At 40.0% G+C, this 22,720-nt stretch overlaps 1 protein-coding gene across 1 annotated transcript; it reads right to left on the bottom strand.

Moving 5' to 3' along the window:
* Positions 1–3,151: 3,151 nt before the first annotated feature.
* Positions 3,152–13,672, bottom strand: TAGLN3 (transgelin 3). The gene is made up of 5 exons (XM_054270319.1): positions 13,463–13,672; positions 12,864–13,045; positions 11,836–12,010; positions 7,231–7,333; positions 3,152–3,711 (listed from the first exon to the last, which is right to left on the bottom strand). Exons 2-5 carry the CDS (start codon positions 13,041–13,043, stop codon positions 3,570–3,572), a joined length of 600 nt encoding a protein of 199 aa, XP_054126294.1. The 5' UTR covers positions 13,044–13,045; positions 13,463–13,672; the 3' UTR covers positions 3,152–3,569.
* Positions 13,673–22,720: the final 9,048 nt, after the last annotated feature.

Raw genomic sequence — 22,720 nt, 5'->3', positions numbered from 1 at the left:
TAGTGTGTGGGGAGTCTTGTTTTAGTTTGTCCTTGCTGTCAAACTGAGTCCAAATTCTTCAGTGAGATGCTGTTCATCATCTGCAGGGGAAAGTCCCCCTAAGCATTAGAGAGCTAGGAGAGGAAACACAAAAACGCCTCCTCCCAAACACATACTCTGCCCCTCAGTGTTCAAAGCTCCTATATGTCTATATTCTAATGTATATCAAGGCTTTTAACTAGTAACAATACACAAGGTTGCCACATAAATTAAATAGCCTTCTGGGAGCTCTGCATAGGTGCTTTTGATGCAGTAGAACCAAATTTACTATGGTTTATTGCTAATATAAGAGAAGTGATGATGTTTTCTGTTAACTTGGTGGCAACTAATGTGGTTTTAACTGTATTGATTTACTTCTTAGCTTAGTATGTTTGTAAACTTAGTAGTAAGGATATTTTAATGGAAGAACATTAGTAGGCCAGAGCATATTAGCATTTAATTAACAGTAATATTATTATTTCTATATCTGCTGTATGGGAATATTAAAGGATAAAGCTAACTCCTAGAATAAAGTATACTTTGCAGCATTGACTGCCAGGTACTAACAGCTAGATTAGTTTGATGGATTAAGGTAATGAAAGAATATATGTTATGTTATGTTATGTTATATGTTATGTTATGTTATGTTATGTTCCGTTAACCTGTGTCTGGAGCTACATGGAATAGATTTTCTTTCCTGGAGCATTTAGCTGTTTTTCCTTAATAAAGTTGGTTACTTTTTTTTTTTTTTTTTTTTAATATGCAAGCATACAATGTTTCCTATGACTTCAATGAGGTTGTTAGCATCAGAAATAGGGAAAGCAATATATCTTGGGAATTTAATTGTCACGTAGCTCTTAAAAATGGTGTTTTCAGGGAGGACATATAAATGGAAAATGGAATGAAAATTCTGCAGCCAGAGAAGGGAGGCCAAGGTCACCAAATTTGGGATTGATCCTGCAGGCTGTGTCCCCTGTGAGGGTGGTGTGGGGCAGAGGATCAGGTTAGGACCTCTCAGACCTCTTACCTGTCTGAAGGCAGTTTTTCCAGCTCCTCCCATCCAGCCATTTCGCCCAATGTGGGTATGACTTTGTAGTTTCTATTAGAGGATGGTGGCTGCTGTTCACATTCACCAAGGTGAAATTTCTGGTGGCAGGCATTTGTCTTGCCATCAGCCCGGATTTCTTTACCAGAAATCAGCTTATTTGCTTTTAGTAAGAAAACCTGCTGGTCTCTTCATGCTACAACTAATGTCTTATCTAGGGGGAAGTTATGTACTATACTTTGCACTGAACTACTGCCCTACCACGGCTGAAGTGTGAGTTCCTCTGTCTGAGATGCACCCTTTGGAGCTGTCCTCTGCTCCTCTGCTGAGCTAATTCCCCTAAGTAACAGAAGAATAGCCCTGAACAGGTAGTAAATACAAACCAGTGTGACAGTAGGACAGTGGAGGAGCCAAGATGCTCTGGCAGCTGTAAGAGGAGGTACAAGTGGGGACAGGACCTTTTCAGTGGCAGATACTGAAGATCCACTCAGCCCCAATGATATAGCATGACCTTCATATCACTTTCTATGCAGTGCTTGGCTGAAGCAGGGAGATGTTATTCTCTTCTCCTGACAGGAAAGATAGAGCTTCCCACAGGCTGAAGGAACCATCTTTTCAGTTTACTTGGTGGTAGAAATTTTTGAAGCCACATGAACCTGTGTGTGGCTGGCCCTAGGGCTACTTAGTAAACACCTAGCTGTGTTAGCGCATGTCACTGGGTTCAAAGCCAGACAGAAATCACCCCATCTATATATGTAGGCACTTAGAGAGCTGTCAGAACAGATTAATCTTCATTTGTTACCTGCCTACATATTATGTTTTCAGGCCTTCTTGCAAGAATTAAAAAGAAAAAATCCAAAGGACCCATAGGGTTCAATTATCATGTTTCCTTTCCCTCTTGCTTGTGGGCAAGAGGTGAATGGGCTTTGTGGGTGAAAGCCCAGAGACAGTAAATAGCAAGGAAACCTGGATAGAAAATAGTGTGCACCCCTCAAGTTTGTGTGGGGCACAGCCCCAAGGCAGTTGTACTGACTGGCAAGTCAAGTATTCAGAGAATGCTCTGGTAGCCTTTGGTGGCCAGGTGACTGTGTCAGCCACTTCTTCTATTGACACTGCAGAAAACTGTCTCCAAATGAGCCACTAGCCACATTTACAGCCCTTCACTGAGCATAACAGATTATTTGAATTTGAACTGTGGGTGTTTTGCAGGTCAGAAGCATTCTGGTACTTTTGTTCTATTTCTTGCTTTGCATTTAAAACACGATTTGTTTTGTGCTTTGCTTGGTATAGTAGCAACTATCACAAGATGAAGCCTGTTCTCACCTCTCTCTGACAGACTGTTCATTCACAGTGGAGAATTCCCTGAGTTTGGAGACCCACCTGCTGGTGGGTATACCGAGTTTGGCTGAGTGCTGTGCTTTGGACTGGGGACTGAAGAAGTTGATAACTCACCAGTAGTGGCTACTGCTAAACTGCCTGCACAGTGCCAAGGTCTTTTCTCTTTCTCATTCTGTCCCCACAACTATGAGTGGGCAAGAAGCTGGGAGATGCACAGCTGGAACAGCTAACAGCGCCGGTCAGCAGCAAAAGCTCAGGGAAGAGGAAAAAGAGAATAACTGTGGTGACAAGTAACCATCATGCATGCTGAGGCCATGCTTTCCAGGAAGCGGATAAATGTCTACCTGCCAATGGGAAATACTGAATTAATCCTTGTTTTGCTTTGTTTTCACATGTGGCCTTTGCTTTCCCTATAAAACTGATTTTAACTTGCTCCACAAGTTTATGGGCTGCAGATGACCCAGCATACTATGTCAAGAAAAATCTGAGCTAAATTGCCTGTGGCTACATGAATCAGACTCAGTGGACAATAAATCTTCTTTTCAGGAAAATACTTTGGGTGTGCCTTTAGACAAACACTAAATTGAACATGTAACACAGACTGTAAACACTATAGCAGGGAGTCAGTCAGAGAGCGCTCTGGGTTAGAGATAAGAGAGATTGACCATTGAAAATATTTAACTCATCTGCACTGTACCGTGTGGTTGTTGGTTTCAGCTTTTACCTCCTTCAAATAATGAGTCTTTGAGGTATCTTTATTTTATCTTTATTCTTCAGTCAAACAATATCATCACTAATCAAAGAATGAGGTTATTGGTTGAAATACAAGTGCAGTGTGAGACAAATATGGAAGATAACACTTTGCAAATAAATTAATACAGAATAATTGCCTTTGCATAGTTCAGAAGTGAAAAGTAGGAGGCAGCAGTGCGCACGTGCTGTGAACTGACATATACCACCACAAAAACCCAAGTTCCTAGGTGAGCTCTTGCAGCTGCAAAGAAAACAAACCAAACCAAAAATACCCCAAACCTTAGAGAGCCTAACTTTTAAAAACCAGGCAGAAAAGGAACTAATAAGCATTTTTTTCTTTTTCTTTTTCTTTTTTTTTTTTTCCCTAATGGACCATGTTGCAGAAAGAGTGTTTTCTCCACAGCGAGAGATGCTTTTAGATAATCTGCCTTGGCATCCCATAGCCTGTCATACCCGACTGTGATGCTCCTTTGTTGCTCCCCATCTGAAGGCCTATTACATTCTGTCCCTGCCGAAGCTGCTCTTCTGAAAATCCTCGTCGATTCTGCTGTGCTTTCCTGTCCAGATACACACAAAAAAACCAACATACATACATATCATTCTGTGTAGGATCATGAAATCACAGAGATTGTGATCATGAAAATTAATCTGGAATTGGCTCATATCCCTTGTAATGCATTAAGTCATTTGCCCCATCCCATGTGCTGGACTGTACTGGCTGAGCTAATTGCTTTCCTGCAGAAGTAATGCTCTACTCAAAGCTACAGTACTTTAGACTTTTACTGTCCCTGTTATTGCAGAACCCCAAGGGACTTCCCCAGAAGCTGTCACAGGTAAAATATTTATACAGTTTTGTATATAAGACACAAAATAGGGTTAATTTATGTTGAGCACTATAGCTCTTAACAGCTGTAGTCCATGGGATCTGATCCATAAGACACTTACCTGTGCTGTACTACAAGTTGATACCCATCTAGAGCAACAGTAAAAACTGGTGTAATTTAACTCAGTGGATTAAATAAAAGCTGAGTGTACCCAGAACAGCCGTGGGTCAGAGAAGGGACTTAATCATTTTTGCAGAGGGGACATTGGTTGTCAGCAGGACAGAATGTTTGCCTTGTTGCCATTTCCAGATCTCTCACCTCCTAGGCAATAGGCTTTGCCCCTTGAACCTGTGTCTTAACTGTATGACAGTTCTTTATCTTCTGCCAAAACCTACTGACCACTTTGTTCAGTGTCCCTGGTCTCAAAAGACATTTGGATCAATGAACCTTGTTGGAGCATAAAAGAAGCCTTTTTCTCTCTGAAAATAGCACTGAAGGCCAAAGTGGCAGCTAAGCAGAAGGAGCAAAGTTTGCACTCTGCTGCCTCACAAGAAAATGTTCGTCTTGGATTCATCTTTCATTTCTACTAGGTGAGGAAAACAAGCAATTTAGGATGGAGAAGGACCAGACTGTTGTAATCAAATAAGCCATATGAATCAGCAGAGTCCCAGACTGAGGGACTACCAGACTCTACTCCCACATGTGTAGAATCTATTTCCCTGCTGTGTCTGTTTGTCCTGTGATTACGTTTCAGGTTACGCAGCAGTATGGCATTGAGTTACAGTTCCCCTTTTCTTTACTATCCCTCCACTAGATGAGAATACTAGGTTAGGTACCTGCTGTGGTTGAAAACCATCAATATGATCCTCTCTGTGAGGGTGAGATCCTGCACTGTGGTGATAACCCTGGCTCAAGTCTGAAAAAGCACTTAAACCCTCTGTTAGGCTCAGGGTGTTCAGGAAATTGCAGGAGACGAACTCACGCCCACGTGAAAGCCCAGCAAAGTGGAAGGGGGAGAAAGATCCACAGAACACCAGTGCTGAGCAGTCATTTTCCAGAACGAGCCCGCAAGTGGTGAAGTATAGGCTAATAAGAGAGCTTATAGAGGCCCACCACAGATCGCACAGCTCTTGCCAGAAAACTCACTGTTTTGGGGGAGGCACACAGAACTGTGGTGCCTCAGAAAGCAGGCCCCTCTCACTGCTGCTTAATTTTTTTTTCCAGAATACTTACACAGGCAGCAAACTACTGCCAGGATCTTCATGAGAGGATGTTTTTAGAACAACTCCTATTACCTAATTGAATCTCGGGTTCACTGTGTCTGCCTCTATTTTAATTAAAAGAACACGAAAGTATTCTACTGTTCTTTTCTCCTTCCTCCTAGAATTTTTTGCTATGTTGATGAGTACTTCCACAGAAAGTCAAAAAGTAATTAAACAGAGAAAAAAATAAGAACTGCAAAGAAGAAATAAAAGGAGAGACTAAAGGATAGCCTGGCTAGACTAATAAAAGTTGATTACATATATGGCTTGGATCATATAGTGTTATTTTTACCATCACAAGCCCCACCTTTAGTATATGATGGTCTTACAGATAACATGTATGAGATTTGTTTTTAGATGAGTGGAAATGGCCCAAACTGAGACTAAGAAAAGAGACGAAGGCAAGTCTACTCATCTGCCATGTCTCACACTATGTCAAGTTCTGTTTTGCCTGTCTGGCATCACTCTTACCTAAAACTGAACCCACCAGATCTGTAAAATTTTTGTGCCAACTTTACACTAGTGCTTGTGTTTGCCAAGCCACAGAATAACAAACAGCTGTGGATCCAGGAATCTTGCTATGCAAGGACGGGGACATCAGTCTGATGGCACTGGGAATGTGAGACACTGGCAATAGAAAGTTAAATGGCTTATCTCAAGTGCGGCATTATCCTAATCACTGTAGATCCCTGCATGGATATTCTTACTCTGTTTGATACTGGTCTCTCAATTAAACTTAAGGCGATTAAGAATCATCCTGAAAGCCCTGAATTATGAGTAACACTGGGTGGCAGTGAGAGGGTTTGGTCTGCTTGAAGGGATAGGGAAGCTACTCAGGAAAGAACTCCTGACTGGCAACATGCCGTAACACTGGTTTTCCTTAAGGCAGCAGCTGTAACATGGTGCTTCACAGGGACTGCAATGGATATGGATTGGCTATCCAAGTAGCATGGGTTGGACAGACAGCTAGAAGAGAAGGGAGGTGATCATGTCTTCATCCATGCCAAAAAAAAGCTGTTCCCACCCACAATTAAGAGTCCAGATGAAAATTATTTTTTCTATGTGGGACTTCGTTTTAGTTACATAAAACAAATAAGCCTGTCTGGGTCATAGTGATTTCATGTCTGGTTTATATTAAAGAATGTAACTGGATTTGAAATATATAAATTTTAAACCTAATTATATTCCATAAATATAAATCTATTTGTGCAGTGTATTAAGTTAATGTAACCTGATTTCATAAAATCAGGTTAAAGCAAAACTTACATAGGAGTTTGCATTTATTCACCTGAAATTCAAATCTCAGATTTAAACAGAGTTTAACCAGCTTGGTGTTTAAGACAAAGTGAAGTTTGCTTTATTTTTGCTGAGCCTCACCTAGACATCAGAAAATTCAAGCAAAGAAAAGACAAGCAGTCAGAAGTCTTTTTGCTAACCTGCCTTCGACATTTCTGTGTAAGAGATACTCTTGGATGGCAGAAACTTATGTCAATAATATGCCTGTGGGAGGATTTCCTTTTCTTCCTGTCCCTGCTTTACAGCCTCCCTAGCAAAAATAAATAGAACTTCAGAACAAATAAACAGCTTTGCCAAGACAGAGACTTCTTCACAGATAAGCAGTGCTCCCCAAGAATAAAGAAGCCTAGGAAATTAAATAATTTTTGTCTGGATGAAAAAAGTAAAGAGACTTCATGCTTATCTTTGCTAAGTGAGAGGGTTGCTACTTGAGGGTTTACAGACATCCTCAACAGCCTTGTCTTCCTTAGTCCTTCAGTCTGCTATCTGATGTGAGAGAGCAAACCTGATGACAAATGTACACTTTTCCTGCTTCCCGTCTGTAGCCTCCAGAGAGAAAAACCTCACTATTACAAGGAAACTTGGGAAATATTCTTCCTTCCTTTCTGAATAAATTTCCTTAAAGCCTAAAGGCAGATGATATTACTAGCTTCCCAGGGAAGACAGCTGTGGGCAGCTGAGCTCTGGATTTTACCTGTGGAACCAGGACGGATCTCCTTTGTAGCAGCCATCATCCTTGGTGACTGCCAAACTGCCCAAAGCCATTAAGGTTCTCTGCACTGCTGCCATGTCCTTCCCTAGAAAGCCAGACAATCAAATTAATGTAGGAAATCTTTTCTCAACAAATAGCTTGGCACATTGAAAACCAGTTTTATCTGATGTATTAACTAACTCTCCCAGGTTCCTGAAGATGTGCATTAACAGAATTATAAATGCTATTTTATCATTGCTGAAATGAAAATACTGACATGCAAGAGCTTATTAAAGTCAACAAAGGGATGGAGTTAAAGCAAAACTTACTTTTTCAGGCATTTCTAGATTTCCAAGCCTTTGATTATTTTAATGCCTTCCTCCATACCATTTTAAGTCTATAGAATCACTTCAACAAAATTTTCTCCTAAGGAGAGATTACTCTGGTATGCAAATAATGGTAATATAGTCAGTAAAATGTGGCTGAAGGAGAATAGTGTGTTAAATAGTGTGTGGTGTGTCTCAGTTTATTCAGAATCAGTTTAATCCCTGTGGTAACAAAGCTCACAGCAGAGATCCTGTGCAGATAAATTCTATCAGTCCTTCCCAAATTAACCATCAAAGCACCTTCATAAACCTTCCTGCTTACTATGATGCTATTCAGTTTCATACCTTTAATTTTTCCCATTTGATCCACTATTTTCCCATGTTCTCCCTATGCTATCTTACGTCATTTCTCAGTTCACAAAGTCAGGGTGTGTCTCAGCTTTAGCCAAATAGAAGTCACATAACTCATTACCCAATCCAGACATGCTACCTTTTGGAATACTTTCTAGTGAAAATAAGTTGCAGCGGGTATTTGTGTAAGGTAGTAAGTTATTGGAAATCTGCCTTTTGCCTCTCCTTTATGAAATTCTTCCATAAGCATTTTTATTACTCCCCTTGCCTCTTTCATTCCAGTTCTTTCTCTTTCCTAAAGTAATGTGTCTAGTTAACAGATCTGATTCTGGCTCTTCACATGTGAAAGCAAGCAATTCAGAAAAAAAGAGACACCAGAGACACGATGATAACAGAATTCAGAAATACCTCCAGTGGAACAATATTAATGGGCATCACTGTAGATGAGTTGGAGTGTAGAGGGAAGGGAGCAGTGCACACTCTGTGTTTCTGTGGTGCATCACCCTTATTACAGGCAGATGTAGTCCAGGGCTCTGTAACACAGTGGCTGAAGTAAGGACAGCACACTAAAGCTGAAAACATCTATCATCTTCCAACTGTGGCTGTCATGCAGACTACTAAAGTTTATAAAAATCCTATCTGCAGGGGACCATTTGTTCATAAAATAAGTTGTCAGCCCTCCAGAACTTATTTATTTTACTGTATTTAAGGCAAACTGCATCGGAAGGGTCCTTGCTGGGGAGGGCAGTCACAGAGCCGACATTCCCCACATGCACATCTGCAGGCGCATCCAGAGGAGCATGAGGCAGGAACCCCAAGAGCTCCCACAGCAGCAGATGTACCATATGCTGCAACAGATGCCACATACAATGTCCTTGGGATGCCTCCTGTATAGCACGAGAGCAGTGACTGCCTGGGATAAAAAGAGATGTGGAGAAGGATTTAAAAGTGAATCAGCTGAATAATGATGGCAAGCAAAGGAAAAAAGCAAAAGGAACAAAAGACAGGCAGTGACATATGATGATCAGCCTTGCAGAGCCATCTGGCAGCCCCCCATGCTCTGTGCTCAGCTCTGCTTTATTTGTCACATTTGAAAAGTAGGAGATGCTGCAGGGGAAAAACTGGGTAAATGGGAGCTGAATGACAAAACAAAGCCACAGCTCTGCTCTTTAGAGACTCCTTGCTACATAAGAGGAGTGCTGTGGGTGAGGGAAGACCTGAATCCAAGTGGTCTTGTGTTACTTGCCCTCCTCCAGCAAAGGATACAAAGGGCTTGATGGTCAGCATAAAAAAAAAAAAATAAGCAGGGAAAAATTTTAAATTTTCAGTGCAGTTACCTGACAGAAGGGATCATACACCTTCCCTGAAGCCATGTTCGACTCTGGTATTGCAGCAAATTGTAGTCAGTGCCTTCCCTCAGCTCCAGTACTTGTTTATTGACAGCCACGTGGGCCGCCCACCTAGCCCACAGCTTCAGCCTCTCTTCAGGGACCCACACTGATGACACTCCTGCATCTCAGTGTCCTCTGCAGTGTGCTTTGAATAGCACAGCGTTGTATAGGAATCTGGCACTGTTTTTAAAACAAGGAGGAAGGGGTCTCTGCTCAGTTCTTGCTCCAAGCCTTTCTCTTTAGGCGAAACCTATATGGAAGGACCTCCTCTCCAGGTCCAGAAAGGAGAAAGTTCAAACAAAGATGGAGAACCGCTCTGCAGAGTACTCCTGAAATGCTTTTTTGGTAAATGTTGAAAAAATACCCAGTGATTCACCTGCCTGTTTCCTGCCTGGAAGTATATCAAGGAGGGATCTGTAAAAGGCAGCAAGCATGTTTTGGGTGTGGATCAGGGAAAGCTGCTCAGCACAGTACATTTATGCAAGATGGGGCCAAAAAAGAGGTGATACTTCCCCTGGATCAAGAAGCCAAAGAGATGAAGAAAAGTGCAACAGATGGACTGAGTGAGCTTGAAACAGCCAACAGTAGATCATATCCTAAAATATTTTCATTAATCATTGCTAAGAATTTCAAAGCAAAAGCTCATGGGAAACAATTAGTGCCAGGGGAAAGCTGTTTCTCAGTCACACACTTTTCTTTCCCTATCAACCTACATTGACATTTCTCTTTCTAAAGAGATTACGGTGTGAAGTGTAGGAGTGCTGCAATTATGCAACAGTGAAATAGAGATTGTTCTTTCTGCCCAGCTAAGGCATCCCTGTCCAGACAATTCAGCCCTGAAGCAGCACAGATGGCAGAGGTCAGAGTTACAGTGAGACACAAAGAGCTCTCCCTACTGGACAGGCATACTATGTCATCCCAGCACTGAAAGGAGCAGCAGGAAGGATGAAAAGGGAGTGGGAAAGTGAGGAGTTACAGATTAGGTCTGGGAAGTCTTAAAATAACAGTGAAGAAAAACCTTGTATGTCTTCCTCCTAGGATTCAAGTTCTGTTTTGACTTCCTGTCCTCTAGAAGTTACTATCTTTTCGCCTTATGTCTGTTGAGAAAAGGTGAGGAGTGAAAGGAAATTAGGAGACAGCCACTAGCAGTAAGAGCTTTATGTCTTCAAAACAAGTTCTTTTCCTCATAAGGATCAATGTACCATATTTTCATATGCATGGTGGGAAGCCATTATGAGTTGCAAAAGACTGTAAAGAACATCTGAAATGAGCAATTATCATCCCTTACAAGTTAGGAGCTTCTTTCTCAACAGTCTGCTAGGCTGAGGGGTGGGAAGGTGCTACTTCAGAGAAGTGAAAATTCCTTCATTTAAGACATGTAAAGATAGATTGCATAAAACACTAAAGACTAAATTGGAAGAAAAAATCCTGCCCTTGTGCCAAGGGTATGGATTTGCCAAGCAAATTTGGCACTCTGAGACATTTACAGATCCCAGTAACACCCTCTGTCAGTATGTCCTTTCCCTCTAACCCATTCATGAAGAGCTCCCTAGTCTTTCATTTCTCCAGCTGTCCTTCAGAGGAATGACCTCTTCCACATGTATTCCGACTGCCTGTGAAAACACACCCCACTTATTTCTCTTGATGTGTACTCCTACACAAACTATGCTGGCCAGCTTTCTCAGTGGATTGTTTTCCTCTTTCCACTGTTTGGTTCTCATGGAAGATTTTTGACCCTTTCATATGTGCCTTTCATTGCTCTGCAGCTGTCTTTGCTCTGAGTGCTTAGCCAAAGCATTGCATCACCCTGTCCAGGGAGATGCAGGATATACAGTGTGTTTGGTTTGAGAACCAGGATGGGATGTACCACCATAGAAGTGAGCAAAACCAGCTCCATGAATGCACAAATGATTCAGCTCTTCAGAACTAGAAAAAGCAGTTTCCATTTTTAGCCTGGGAGGGAGACTTCACCTGCCTTACTGTAAAACCACAGAAGCACCCTGAGGTTTTTTGCTCTTGCCAGTGACCTCTCCTAAAAGTCTCCTTAGAGAGAGAAGGTCAGCTAACATGGCATTAAGCAGTGAGTTTTGTTTCTCATGAGTCATAAATGAACCCTCATAAGCTTCACAGAGGCACATATGCTCCTGGGAATGCATTTCTTAGCTCCAATTTAAGCTTTGCTTATAATTTGAAGACTGCAATAAAATTTTGTCATCAGAAAATCAGGGTTTTCGATGTTCTTATTAGGAGCTATTTACTTTAAAATAATTAGCAGAGAGAACAGTTGTTTTATTAGGCCTGTGAATTTCTATCAGAATGATGGGGTTTTGGATAACACGTGAGTTTGGAAGGGTTCGGTTATGCCCTCAGGGCAATATAAATCCCTCAGAAGAAATAATGCAGCACTGGAAGAACATGGAAATGAGGTAAGGCAAACAGAAAAAAAAGATAATTACATTAGAGAATATGCCAAGACAAAATGCACATCAAAGCAAAGTAAAATGAAGACTGTAAACTGACTTTCAGTTTATTATTTTTACCTTCCCATAAATCCACTGTCTGGAAAATATCTGTTGTTCTTACTCCGTAGATTTCAGCAGCTTTTAAGAACTGAGATATTTGTTCCATCTGCTTGAAAGCCATTTTTGATTCAGAGATCTTTGCAATAGGTTCATTTCCCTTTGGATGCAAACTGTTTATTAACTTGCATAACAGCTGAGAGATAAAGACAGAAACAAAATTAGAAAGCAGGCACCAAACTAGAAGGCAATTTGTGCTTATTAAGTGATGTTGCAAAATGCTTTTGGCCTGGCCAGTTTCTGTTAGGGACATAATTTCTTCAGTTAAAACCAAAAAGTGAATTGATAATAATCAAAGTGTATTAGAAAAGCATTAAAGCTTTCATTAAATGAGGCAAAAGCATAACCATATAAATCCTAATCTGCTAGAAACAGCAAAGCAATCACTGGTAGAGGTTATATAACAACTGACAGACAAGAAGCCGAATGCCCAAGCCAAAAAATAAGCAATATCAATTGAAATATTGTTAAGTCATTTTGGCAGAGATTCAATGATTAGCATAGTCTTACAGCTGCTGCAAACAGCAGCATCTGCCTGTTGTTCAATAAACCAATCGAATACAATGTTTTAGCTACAGAATTATTCCCAAGAAGACAGTTATGACACAATCCTGTCCTTCAAATTTGCTGTATCTCTTTGCCTTTCCTTGTCAACACTGATTATTTCTTTAAGATAAAAGTATACATCTTGTTTAAAAAAAAGATCTCATTTAACTGCATGAGAGAAAAAGCTGAAGGAATGAGTCATACTTATATATAAAACATGCATGACTCATAAGAATCATAAATATTGTACTGATCTCAGTGTACTAGTAGGATAATTTATATTCTGAGATTAAGACTCTTGGTCAAAAGGAAATAAATCAGATCCTAAGATGTATATTTCTGCACTGACCATGAGCTCTGATCAATTTATCTAAATGAAGACAGAACACAGGAGCACTGTGCAGATAAAAACATTAAAGTGGGCAATTGGACAAAACACTCACTGTTCCATCCATCAACCAGGTCTGAAAATGTTGCCTTCCAGGAGGAGGGTGCTCTATCTGTTCTCCACACTGTACAATAATCCAGTTCACCAGTCTAGACTCTAATTCCGCGTCGTATTTCTGTTCAATCTTTTCCTGAACTTCTCGGCTTAAGCCATAGCTTGGTCCTCTGTTAGCCATCTCTGGAAACAAGGGAGAACTTACTCAGTGGGGAGAGTCGCAGTCCACATCTTTGAAGTATGTACAGGAAAATTAAAGAATAAAAGATTAAGCAGCCTGCCCTAAATGTTAGACAGTTGAACAGATGTTCATCAGCACTGCAAGTAACTGTATATGCACCGGGTTATAGCTCCACAGAACAGGGGAGGGATCAACGAGGGAATGTCCTTTTCCAAAAGCACAAATTAGCTACATCTTTTTTAAAAGGAAGGAGAAAACAGCAGTCCCCCCTACCCAAACACAAAACCAGAAAAAAGCAAGATTTAAAACACAGTAGGTTTTAAAGAGAAGCTTCTACTATGTTTATAGAGAATACAATAGGGTTGTCAGATCAAAATTACAGCTGCCTGCAAATCCAAAAGCACTTTAAAATTGCCTACCTAATACTTGCTAATAAGAAGAAGGTTGTGCATGGGAGCTCAAGCAATCCGATTAAAGATGCAGAGTCTTCCTCAGCAGAGATGCAAGGATGGATATCCAGAGATCAGCACACTGAAAAGCGAAGATGAATTTAAGAGATGCAGGCTGTCACAATGCCCTGCTCCTGCTGCAGCATTGTGGTTTGAAGAACAGTATATTGATTTGATTTTCCTCACATATAGGGAGGGTCAGAGCAGGGGCGTTGCTAAGAGCCATTAAAGAGACCTGCCTCCTCAGTCACAGCCCAGGGAGCCTGTTTATCTCGCCCATCTGTGGTCTGTTTTCATGCATCTCTCCTCAGCCTTGCACTGCTCACCCCACTGGCTCAGATTTACTCCACCTAGTCTGCATCGACCCAAATTGCATCAAGCATCCCAGTAACAGATAGGCAGAAACACAAATATAGGCACTCTGTTAAATGCATGTGACAGAAATTACCACACATCTAGGTTTTTTTAGCCATAAGCCAGAAACCTTTTTTCTCCCTGTTCTGCACCTCAATAACAGGCTGAGAGTGTGACAAATAATTTTTCCTATTCCCAGTTCAAATGCTGATAAAAAGTTTGAACAAGGGGATAATAGGATGAAAAGTGAAGGAAGAGAAGGCAGGTAGTAGAATATTATCGCCCTCTCATCAGTATATATTAGAAGGCTATCAAATAGTGGAATGGTGTCCTGAAAAACAACTCAAACCACTGAAACCAAGGGGAAATCACGGAAAAGTAGCAAACCTACTATAAAGCACAAGGATTTTACTTTCTGCTGCTATGAGTCAGCTAACCTCCAGTGATAGAAAAGCAGCTATGCCCATGTACAGTCGTTTAAATTTTGATTATATCACTCATACAATGTAGAAGGGGAGAGAAGAGTTAAGATGAGACTTTTCTTGTGGTCTGATTTAATCCTATATTAAATAAAATCACTTTGCCTCTTTCCGAGCTCTGCAAGACTGTCAAATATCTTTCATTCATGCTGCATTATCCACCGTAGTAGGAAACAGTTTCCTTTTAGCAAATTATTAATGTTCAGATTGATATGCAAGGAAGTTGATAAACCCAAGGTGGACACATAGTCAGTTTGGCAAACAAAAATCCTGCTGCTGTATTCAGAAAGGAAAAAAAAGGGAGAAAAGCGATACAGCTCCATGTATATCTGTTTCATAATGGGCTCTTCATCCATTACTTTCTCATTTTAAGATTCTGAATTCTCAGACATACTGCTTCTGATGCTGCTGGGCTTGAACAGACTCAAAAGATGAAAAATTCAATAGATGATCTAATTCATTGTTGTCCTCCACAGGCATTTCATTTAGTGCTTTCTCTTCTGTGCACTGGTAGCTCTAAACCCCTATGAAGCACTTGATTACATAACTCAGAGCATGCTACGTGACAAGGCCACCGCTTGGGCACTTTCTGTCTCAGTGAACATGGGGCTGAAGGCACAGCGGATGTGCAGGAATTAAGGCTGCAAGCCCAGCCTGGAGATCAGAGAAGGAACAGGCTGCAGCTGTAACAGGAATAGGTAGTATATTAATTTGACATCCTTTCCTTTCAAGCAGCTGTTAAGGCCTGGGCTTCACACCCTTTGGCCAGTGGCACAACCAATAACATTTATTTTGCACTTTCATTTCTTTTTGTGTTCATCTGTTTAGAAGGGAGCTACTTAGGGTGCCTGGCAGTTTCTGGTCATCTGGCCACACCAGGGGGCTCAGTGCTCCTTGGCAACAAGATTTCGTGAAAGTCACCTACTTTTGCATCAGCCTCTGTTTCCTAACTTCAGGGCAGGGATGAGTAATTTAACTCTCTGAAGATACAGAGCAGAGGTCTCACCCTTCACAGATGTTGGCTGTGCAATCTGTTCTCGAAGGACCATTCCACACTGGGAAAGCTTGAAAAGCTTGCCCATCAATATCAATTTTTAATAAGCCTTTGAAAAACTTGGAAACAGCAGAGGATTGGAAAAATGCCAGCTCCCCACCAATATTTTCCAAAGTACCACTTAAACAAATCATAAGCCTGCTTTCTGTGCCATCAATCCTGGGGAAAACAATAGATTTTTTTTTAAGTGATAATGTTGATGCAATTTACTAGATGCTCTAGTAATATATTAGAGTTGGCTACTCCATGACATGTTGATTAGGGAACTAATCCAATTCTGAAGCAACATGACACATTAGAGAGATTAAAGCTGGCTAACTAGTAGATCCTGTAATATGACTGTAACTGAAAAATCATTAATGATGGTGGAAATTTTATTCAGTTTGTACAAGAATATGTTCCCAGGCCTGAATTAATGTTATTAGAAGTCAATAACCTCCCCCTCCCCCCCACCCCGGGCTCCTAAGATCCCAGCTCATGTGAGTAAGCAAAAAATATAAACTTCTTTGAAAGCAGTCTATGTGAAAGCAGACAAAAAGTGTTTTATTGCAGCCAAAGTCCAGCCATCATTGAAGAAGTACTTTTAAGAATGCAGCACTCTGTCCTATGACAAAACAGATGTAAAAAAAATGTAGAGGATGATGAAGATGTTGGGTAAGACCCTATGATTGAAGGGCTAGGCTGAACAAAACATGGGAGGTGCACCAACAACAATGGGAATATCATAACAAGTTCTGACAATTACTTTTCATAAAAAGGAGTGGAAGAGTAAAGTAAATTTAAATAGTGATTTCAGTAACTGGAGGACTGAAAATTAGTTTATCTCACCAAAACCAGAAGTTAAGAAATGGCAAACACGTGTTCCTACAAGTTAAAGAACAAATGAAGAAGCTCAAGTTCCTTATGTCAGACACAGGCAGATTAAAGCCTGATGGTTAGAAATGTGATGTGGAAAAAAGAGGCAGGTTTACAACATGAAGGTAGTACCATTAGAACACTTCACCTACTGCTTCTAACGGATTTGTCCTATTACTTTTCTTGGCAACACAACACTAGAATTTATGACTAAAACCTAGGGCTGAAGCTTGAATAATTGAAGAAGCATTTCATGCCTGTAAGCACCATGACTCCCCCCTTATGCTCCCAGATAATCACAATATTATGCTATAAATTGAAAAAAATCTTTGTGTGCCTATAAATAAATGCTGCCAAAACCAACAACTGACATTAACTAGCTCACTACTCACATGTAGATCCAGGGTAACTCAATAGCTTTCAATGTGTTCCAACTAGAATACATAAGAAAATATAAAACCTATCCTACCACAGAGCAATCATTAACCTTTGTCAGATTCACCGTTTGGCAATTAATTCTTTAGAAAGAGCCTGGTATTTCAGCTACCCCAAGCACAATCTTACAAAGTATGGTGGGTTGAATCCCTATCACATAAAGCTGTCCAGCAATAAGAATAACTGTGAAGCCCAGGCTCCATTTCCCTGGTATGCCACTGTACAATAATGGACCTCTCACTATTAAGTTTAAAAAAAATAAAAACAACAAAAAGAGGGAGTTTTCCAAAACTAAACTTTTCCAAACCTCCCTTCAAAAGGAAACCCCCAAAGAGCTTTTAAAGACCCTCCCTGCATGAATGTCCATGTGTGATGTCAGGTTTTCTAGAGTTGTGGAGGGCATGCTCAGGTCCAGTACAAGCTCAGTTTAAGTACAGGGCCTTTTTCTGGGAGCTTCAAGGCAGGAAAGTGTTCTGCAGAGCCTTGATTTTATGCATGGCCTTGCTTTGTCATAAGATAGCTGTAGATGTTCTACACAAAAGAACTAGTCAGACTAGGGGATAAAAGGTAATATTGGAATATTGCCCTCCTTTTAACTGTGCAAAAACAGGTGGCAGTTATCAGAACCAGGGGACAACATTAATTTTAGAAATACTAACTTCCTCATTACTTTGAAATCTACAGTCTAGACGTCCTTGTAGACAAAACATGCTAACTTAAGCAAGTATCTTCCCTTCCACCCACAAAAAGGTTTCTTTGCCAGCTCTGAAGATGTTACGCTCCAAGCAAGAGCATACTTGGAATTCCTCAAATTTGGGTTTAAAAGAAAAGTAATTCAGTAAAGAAGGACATTTCTATTTGTGTGACAAAAGAGAATGCACCAATACTCCGGCCTGCAGAACAAGGCAGTTCCTAAGGCTGCCATGAACAGAAGTGTTTCTGGAATTTGTAAGTCACTGACTGTTGTTGCAGGCCCCCAGACGGGTAATAATTAGCATTGACTCCATGATTGCAAAGGCTGATCAATTGCTTTATTCTACTATATTATACTATACTTCTTATTAAGAAACTTGTCACCCTTACAGACAGTCTGATACAGACTGATCCAATTGGTCAATCAATAGAAACACCATCATGAGTGTCCAATTAAGAAACCACCCTCTGGTAAACAAATCTCCATAACACATTCCACATATGTACAACAACAGGTGCAGCAAGTGGATATAATAACCGTTTCTCATTCTTTTCTCTGATCTTCTCACAGCCTTCCCCAGGAAAATGCCTGGAAAAATCATGCCGTCTGCTCTCTACGTAGAGAGCTGTGGCTACAACTGACCACCTTCCAAGCAGCTCGCCAGCAGAAACAGTTACCACTTAGCACTGGAAACCAATTCCTATGGATATAATTGTCAACATTCCCAGTACTCAAGATGACCTTGGAGGTAAATTGTACATTTGAATTCTCAGGACCTCTTAAGTTTTGTGCTGGATTCTCCTTTGAAAGAAACCCAGAAGGTTTCATATCAATTGCTTATCCCTCCCCAACTAAAACACTACCTCATGAGAACTACTTTGGTTTGAAAATGATACATTGCAATGTACATTCACAGTAGAACAGAAAGAAGTAGCATCTTCACTGAAATACAGGTCAAAACAGACAGCAGAATTTACAAACAAAAACCCCCTAAAAGATCAAATCCTCTAACTACATAAATGCTGCTTCCTATGGTTAAGGATTTAGCTTTGCTCTAAGGAACTTTTTCAAGAGATACTGTCCCAAGGACTAGCACATTCTGGCACACTTTCTGCTAGCAAGCCATAACCAATTAAGCCCCAAACCCAAGGATTCTTGTACAGTTGAGCTTTTCCCAGGCTACAGTCTGGGCAGCTGACTTGCATCACTCCAACCTCTAAGTATACTACTGTTCAGCAGATCTTTGCCACTGACATGAGCACCTGCTTCCATCCCAGCAGGCAGTGACCTTCTCATGTTGCCAAGTGGGAGGCAAGCAGACAGCATGGTGCAGATCAGAAGGCCCAAAAAGACCACAACCTTTCATGTGCTAACCTAGAAAGATTTCAAATATGTATTTTAATTTCAGAACCAAATGACTTGAAGTTTTAGGAATTGTCATTTGCTTTTCCTTCCAAACATAAATGCAGAGCTAGTTGAAGCTCCTTGCCAGACACAAATCAAGAGATTGTAGCAGGTTGAAAATGTGTCTACCTGTGAGCTGTAATTACTGCATCATAAGGAGGATGCCCATTTCTCTTTAATGGAAAAGAACCACTGGACCACACAACATACATATATAGGACTTGAAAGAGAAATACAAGGTCAAGCCTACAACCAGACTGCAGTAAGTCCAGTAAAAAAGTTTAGATTAATGTATTACATGACCAAAGCTGTAACGTTTTTCTGTTTTAGGCAAATATATACTGAAGAGAGATGAGGTCACAAAGCAAATGTGAGCTATAAAAACTGGCCAACATGCAGTAAATCTATGAGCAGTGCATTTCTGAACTCTCTTAATTTCTGTCTCTCTTTCCCAACAGTAAAATCTTCCCTTAGAAAATGCCTGCCAGAAGCAAAGTGCCATTGACAGGGGCATTAAAACCTCATGCTCAGCAAGCTGGCTGCTATTTAATGTAATGGCTGAGTTCCCTGCTGGGCTTGAGAACAAACTTAGAAGGGTGAGAGTGCACACTGATATTTGGTATTTCTGTCTGCATTCCTTACACAGCTGATAAATTTCCACCAAGCATTGGTGAAATTTTACATTCGTACACATCTTAATGAATTTGGTCATCAACACAAAGCAGAGAGGTTGCTCATCTCAAAGACAGGTCAAACACAGAGCCCTCTTCTATCTCCTCAGAAGCCTTAATTATAATGTAACTGTTCAGCGTTTAAGAAAACCAAAAAAAATGTGAAAGGGTAAGGTAGGTCTCTTTGTAACAGCACAACTGAGTAGCTTAGAAAACAAGTTCAAATCTCATTATTCCCCAGGACATGATTTTCCCTCCCATTTGTTTGGGTTTTTTTCCTGCCAGAGAAGAAATTACAAGCAAAAACCTAATGTAGAAACTCTGACCACAGCACCAGCTCAGAAAATGTTACAACTCTGTATTGCATCATGACTGGAACACTGAAGATAGTTGAGCAGCTGCAGACAAGTTACCAGTTGAATGTTCCTCTCTAAGCACATTTTAATTTGGTATGAAAAGTATGGTACCATAAATCTTTTAGCCCCATTGAGTAACAGCATGTCCAAGAGAGCACATAACCAAAATTAACATAAAACAGCAGGAGGTGGTTCTTCTAAGGCCTATCCAGCCAGGCTTTTGTTGTGAACACTTTTTTAAATTTAGTGTTGAAGCAAGAGAAAACAGCTTAGCTAAACTGAAACTACATGAAACACTTAACACCAATTAAGTTAAAAAACCCCTCAAAACCAAAAAGCTCAAATCAGATGGTGTGTAATACAAAACCAAACAAGAGGAGAGACAAAACAAGTAGAATATTTAACAAGATAAAAAATACATGTATCTAAAACCGTGGAAGTACAGCTCAATATAAGCAAAATAAGAGCACTTGTTTTTTAGGAAACAAGTTGAGTTAGGTTTAGAAACAGAATATTTCATGTGAATAAAGCTTATTGTACATTGTATGTTCACAAAATGCTTTGCATTTGTCAACAAATCAGCAGTCTGTTAAAGAAAAATCCCAAAACAGAGCATAATTAATTACAAATTATTTTTAAAATCTGCATCATGCAGAGCTTTCCAAGCGTGTAACATCCTATTTTAATACAGTATCTCTACAGAGGAATGAAATACTAGTTTTTAAAGCATGATTAATACTGAAAATAATTACTATGTAGGCATCTAACAAAGAAAAAAGCCATGCCCCAGGCATTAATGCAGAAGACATACCAGTAGGAACACACAGTAATATGTGAATGCCACATTATTTGAGATTGTCAAAACTTCTGGTAGGTGAACAGCTGCTCAGAGGTAGGATGTAAATCTCCCTAGTTATCATTGTCACTTCTTTCAGGCACCTTTGTTCCTTCTTTCAGGCACCTGAACATGCAAAGTTACTAACAGTCAAAACTATGGTAATTCCCAGCATGAACACAGGGAAAATGCTTATGTTTGCAAAGATAAATATCAAAGGAATTACTACACCAAAGTGAGAGAAAAAGGTCTGTCTGCATAAGGTCTACCTCTTCATATTTAAGCAAGCCTAATTTACAAAAACAAAAAGTGAGCACAGAGAGAAGGACACTAGCATTCCCTGAATTTCAAAACACTACCTGGAATATTGTCTTTATGAAAAAAGTACAATCTCTGCCTTTGCATTTAGACTATATGTAACAAACTTTGGGTGTACCTGTACTGTAGATGCTACCACTGATCTCCATTTAGCCAGCAGAGAAGGAAAACGGGACTTTTCAGTAATGCTGTGGTTTCAGCAACCACTGTTACACTGAATTCTCCCACCTCATGTTATTACAGGAAAATAATGGAGGGGGCAACAATACAAAACACCAACAGCAAACAAGGAAAAAAGCCCTCCTGAAAACTCTTTATACAACTGCTCCACTTCACATTTGCTTTCACCTATCTTGCTCTAAGGCATTGCCACAGATATCTTACCTGTAAAATATCAATTACATAATAAAGGCTAACATGAAACATGAATACAATGCAACTCTTTCAAGACAAATACACAGCTACAGTTTGTGCAGGCACACAAAGCCTTTACCTTGTCTGAAGTATTAAATTGAGTATTTACAGGTATAATTCCCTATTAAAAAAAAAGCTCAAAACTTTTCAGTCACTGAATTAACTTTAATATATGTGAAGAAAAAGCATATCTATTACAACTGGTAACTCTTGGCATTAATTAAAATTAATTACTTTGGAATTATTGCAGTCCACTTGTTTCAGCCTCTTCTTCCATTATGAGCCAAACTAATCCAAGATGCGAAAAAACTGGATTTAAAAACGTATCATGGCTTAGGGCACAAAGTTTAAAAATAATTTTGATTTGACTGCATCTTTAAAACCCGCAAAATCTGTTTTTTAGGTATTATCAGATGCAAGTCATACGAACACATACAAAGATGACAACTGCTTAACAGTATATAAACATGAACACAGCTCCAACTCCAGGAATGCCATTTGCATTAACTTTCTCAAAAGTTACAAATATATTTCAGAGGTTTCAAAGCTAAAGTGAATTGCATAGTGATACAAACAGAGGAACAGTCTATGCCAGAAATATGTGGGAACAAGATTTCATGAAATGTTCTAATTTCCTCAAGCAATTATCCCAATCTAGATCATCCTGAGCTGGATAGAGACTATTTATAAGAGCATGTTGTGACAGAACAAGGGGAAGAATGGGTTCAAACTTAGAGACTAGGTTTAGATCAGATAATTAGGGAAAAATTCTTTACTGTGAGGCATTGGAACAAGTTGCTCGTAGGAGTTATGGATGCCCAGTCTCTGGAAGTGTTCAAGGCCAGGTTAGATGGGGCTCTGAACAACCTGGTCTAGTGGAATATATCCCTGCCCATGGGATGGTGGTTGGAACCAGATGATGTTTAAGGTCCCTTCCAAACCAAATCATTCACTAAGTTAGGGAATTGGTACATTTGAAGTAGAAAATTTGTATCTAAACAAGAGCCATCTTTTTTTACTCTTATACCAAATTCAGATTTTTTCCATCACAGTTTGTTTTTGCAAGCCTAAACAGAACTGTAGTTCACAGGAACTCATCCAAAATTTTGGTTTTGTTGTTGCTGTGTTTTTGGTTTCTTTTTAACTTTAGTTATTTGTTTGTGGTGCTTTTTTTAAATTAAAACCCATTGCCTCAGCAAAGCCCTGTTCAGCACACTTCTACTGACATAGCTAAAACTGAAAATGACAAACTCTCTAGAAATACCTTACCCCCAGCAGCTCTAGTCTTTTAAGGTAATAATAGTGATGCCATTTACTAGTTCAAATAATAAACCCAGAAAGAATTATATGCTTTTGACT

Source organism: Melozone crissalis, unplaced genomic scaffold (assembly GCF_028551555.1).
Source record: "Melozone crissalis strain CALT ecotype California unplaced genomic scaffold, PUWL_Pcris_2 ptg000009l_1, whole genome shotgun sequence".
Classification (NCBI taxonomy): Eukaryota; Metazoa; Chordata; class Aves; order Passeriformes; family Passerellidae; genus Melozone; species Melozone crissalis.
Note: the sequence above shows the minus strand (reverse complement) of the source record. Positions and strands in the feature narration are given on the sequence as shown.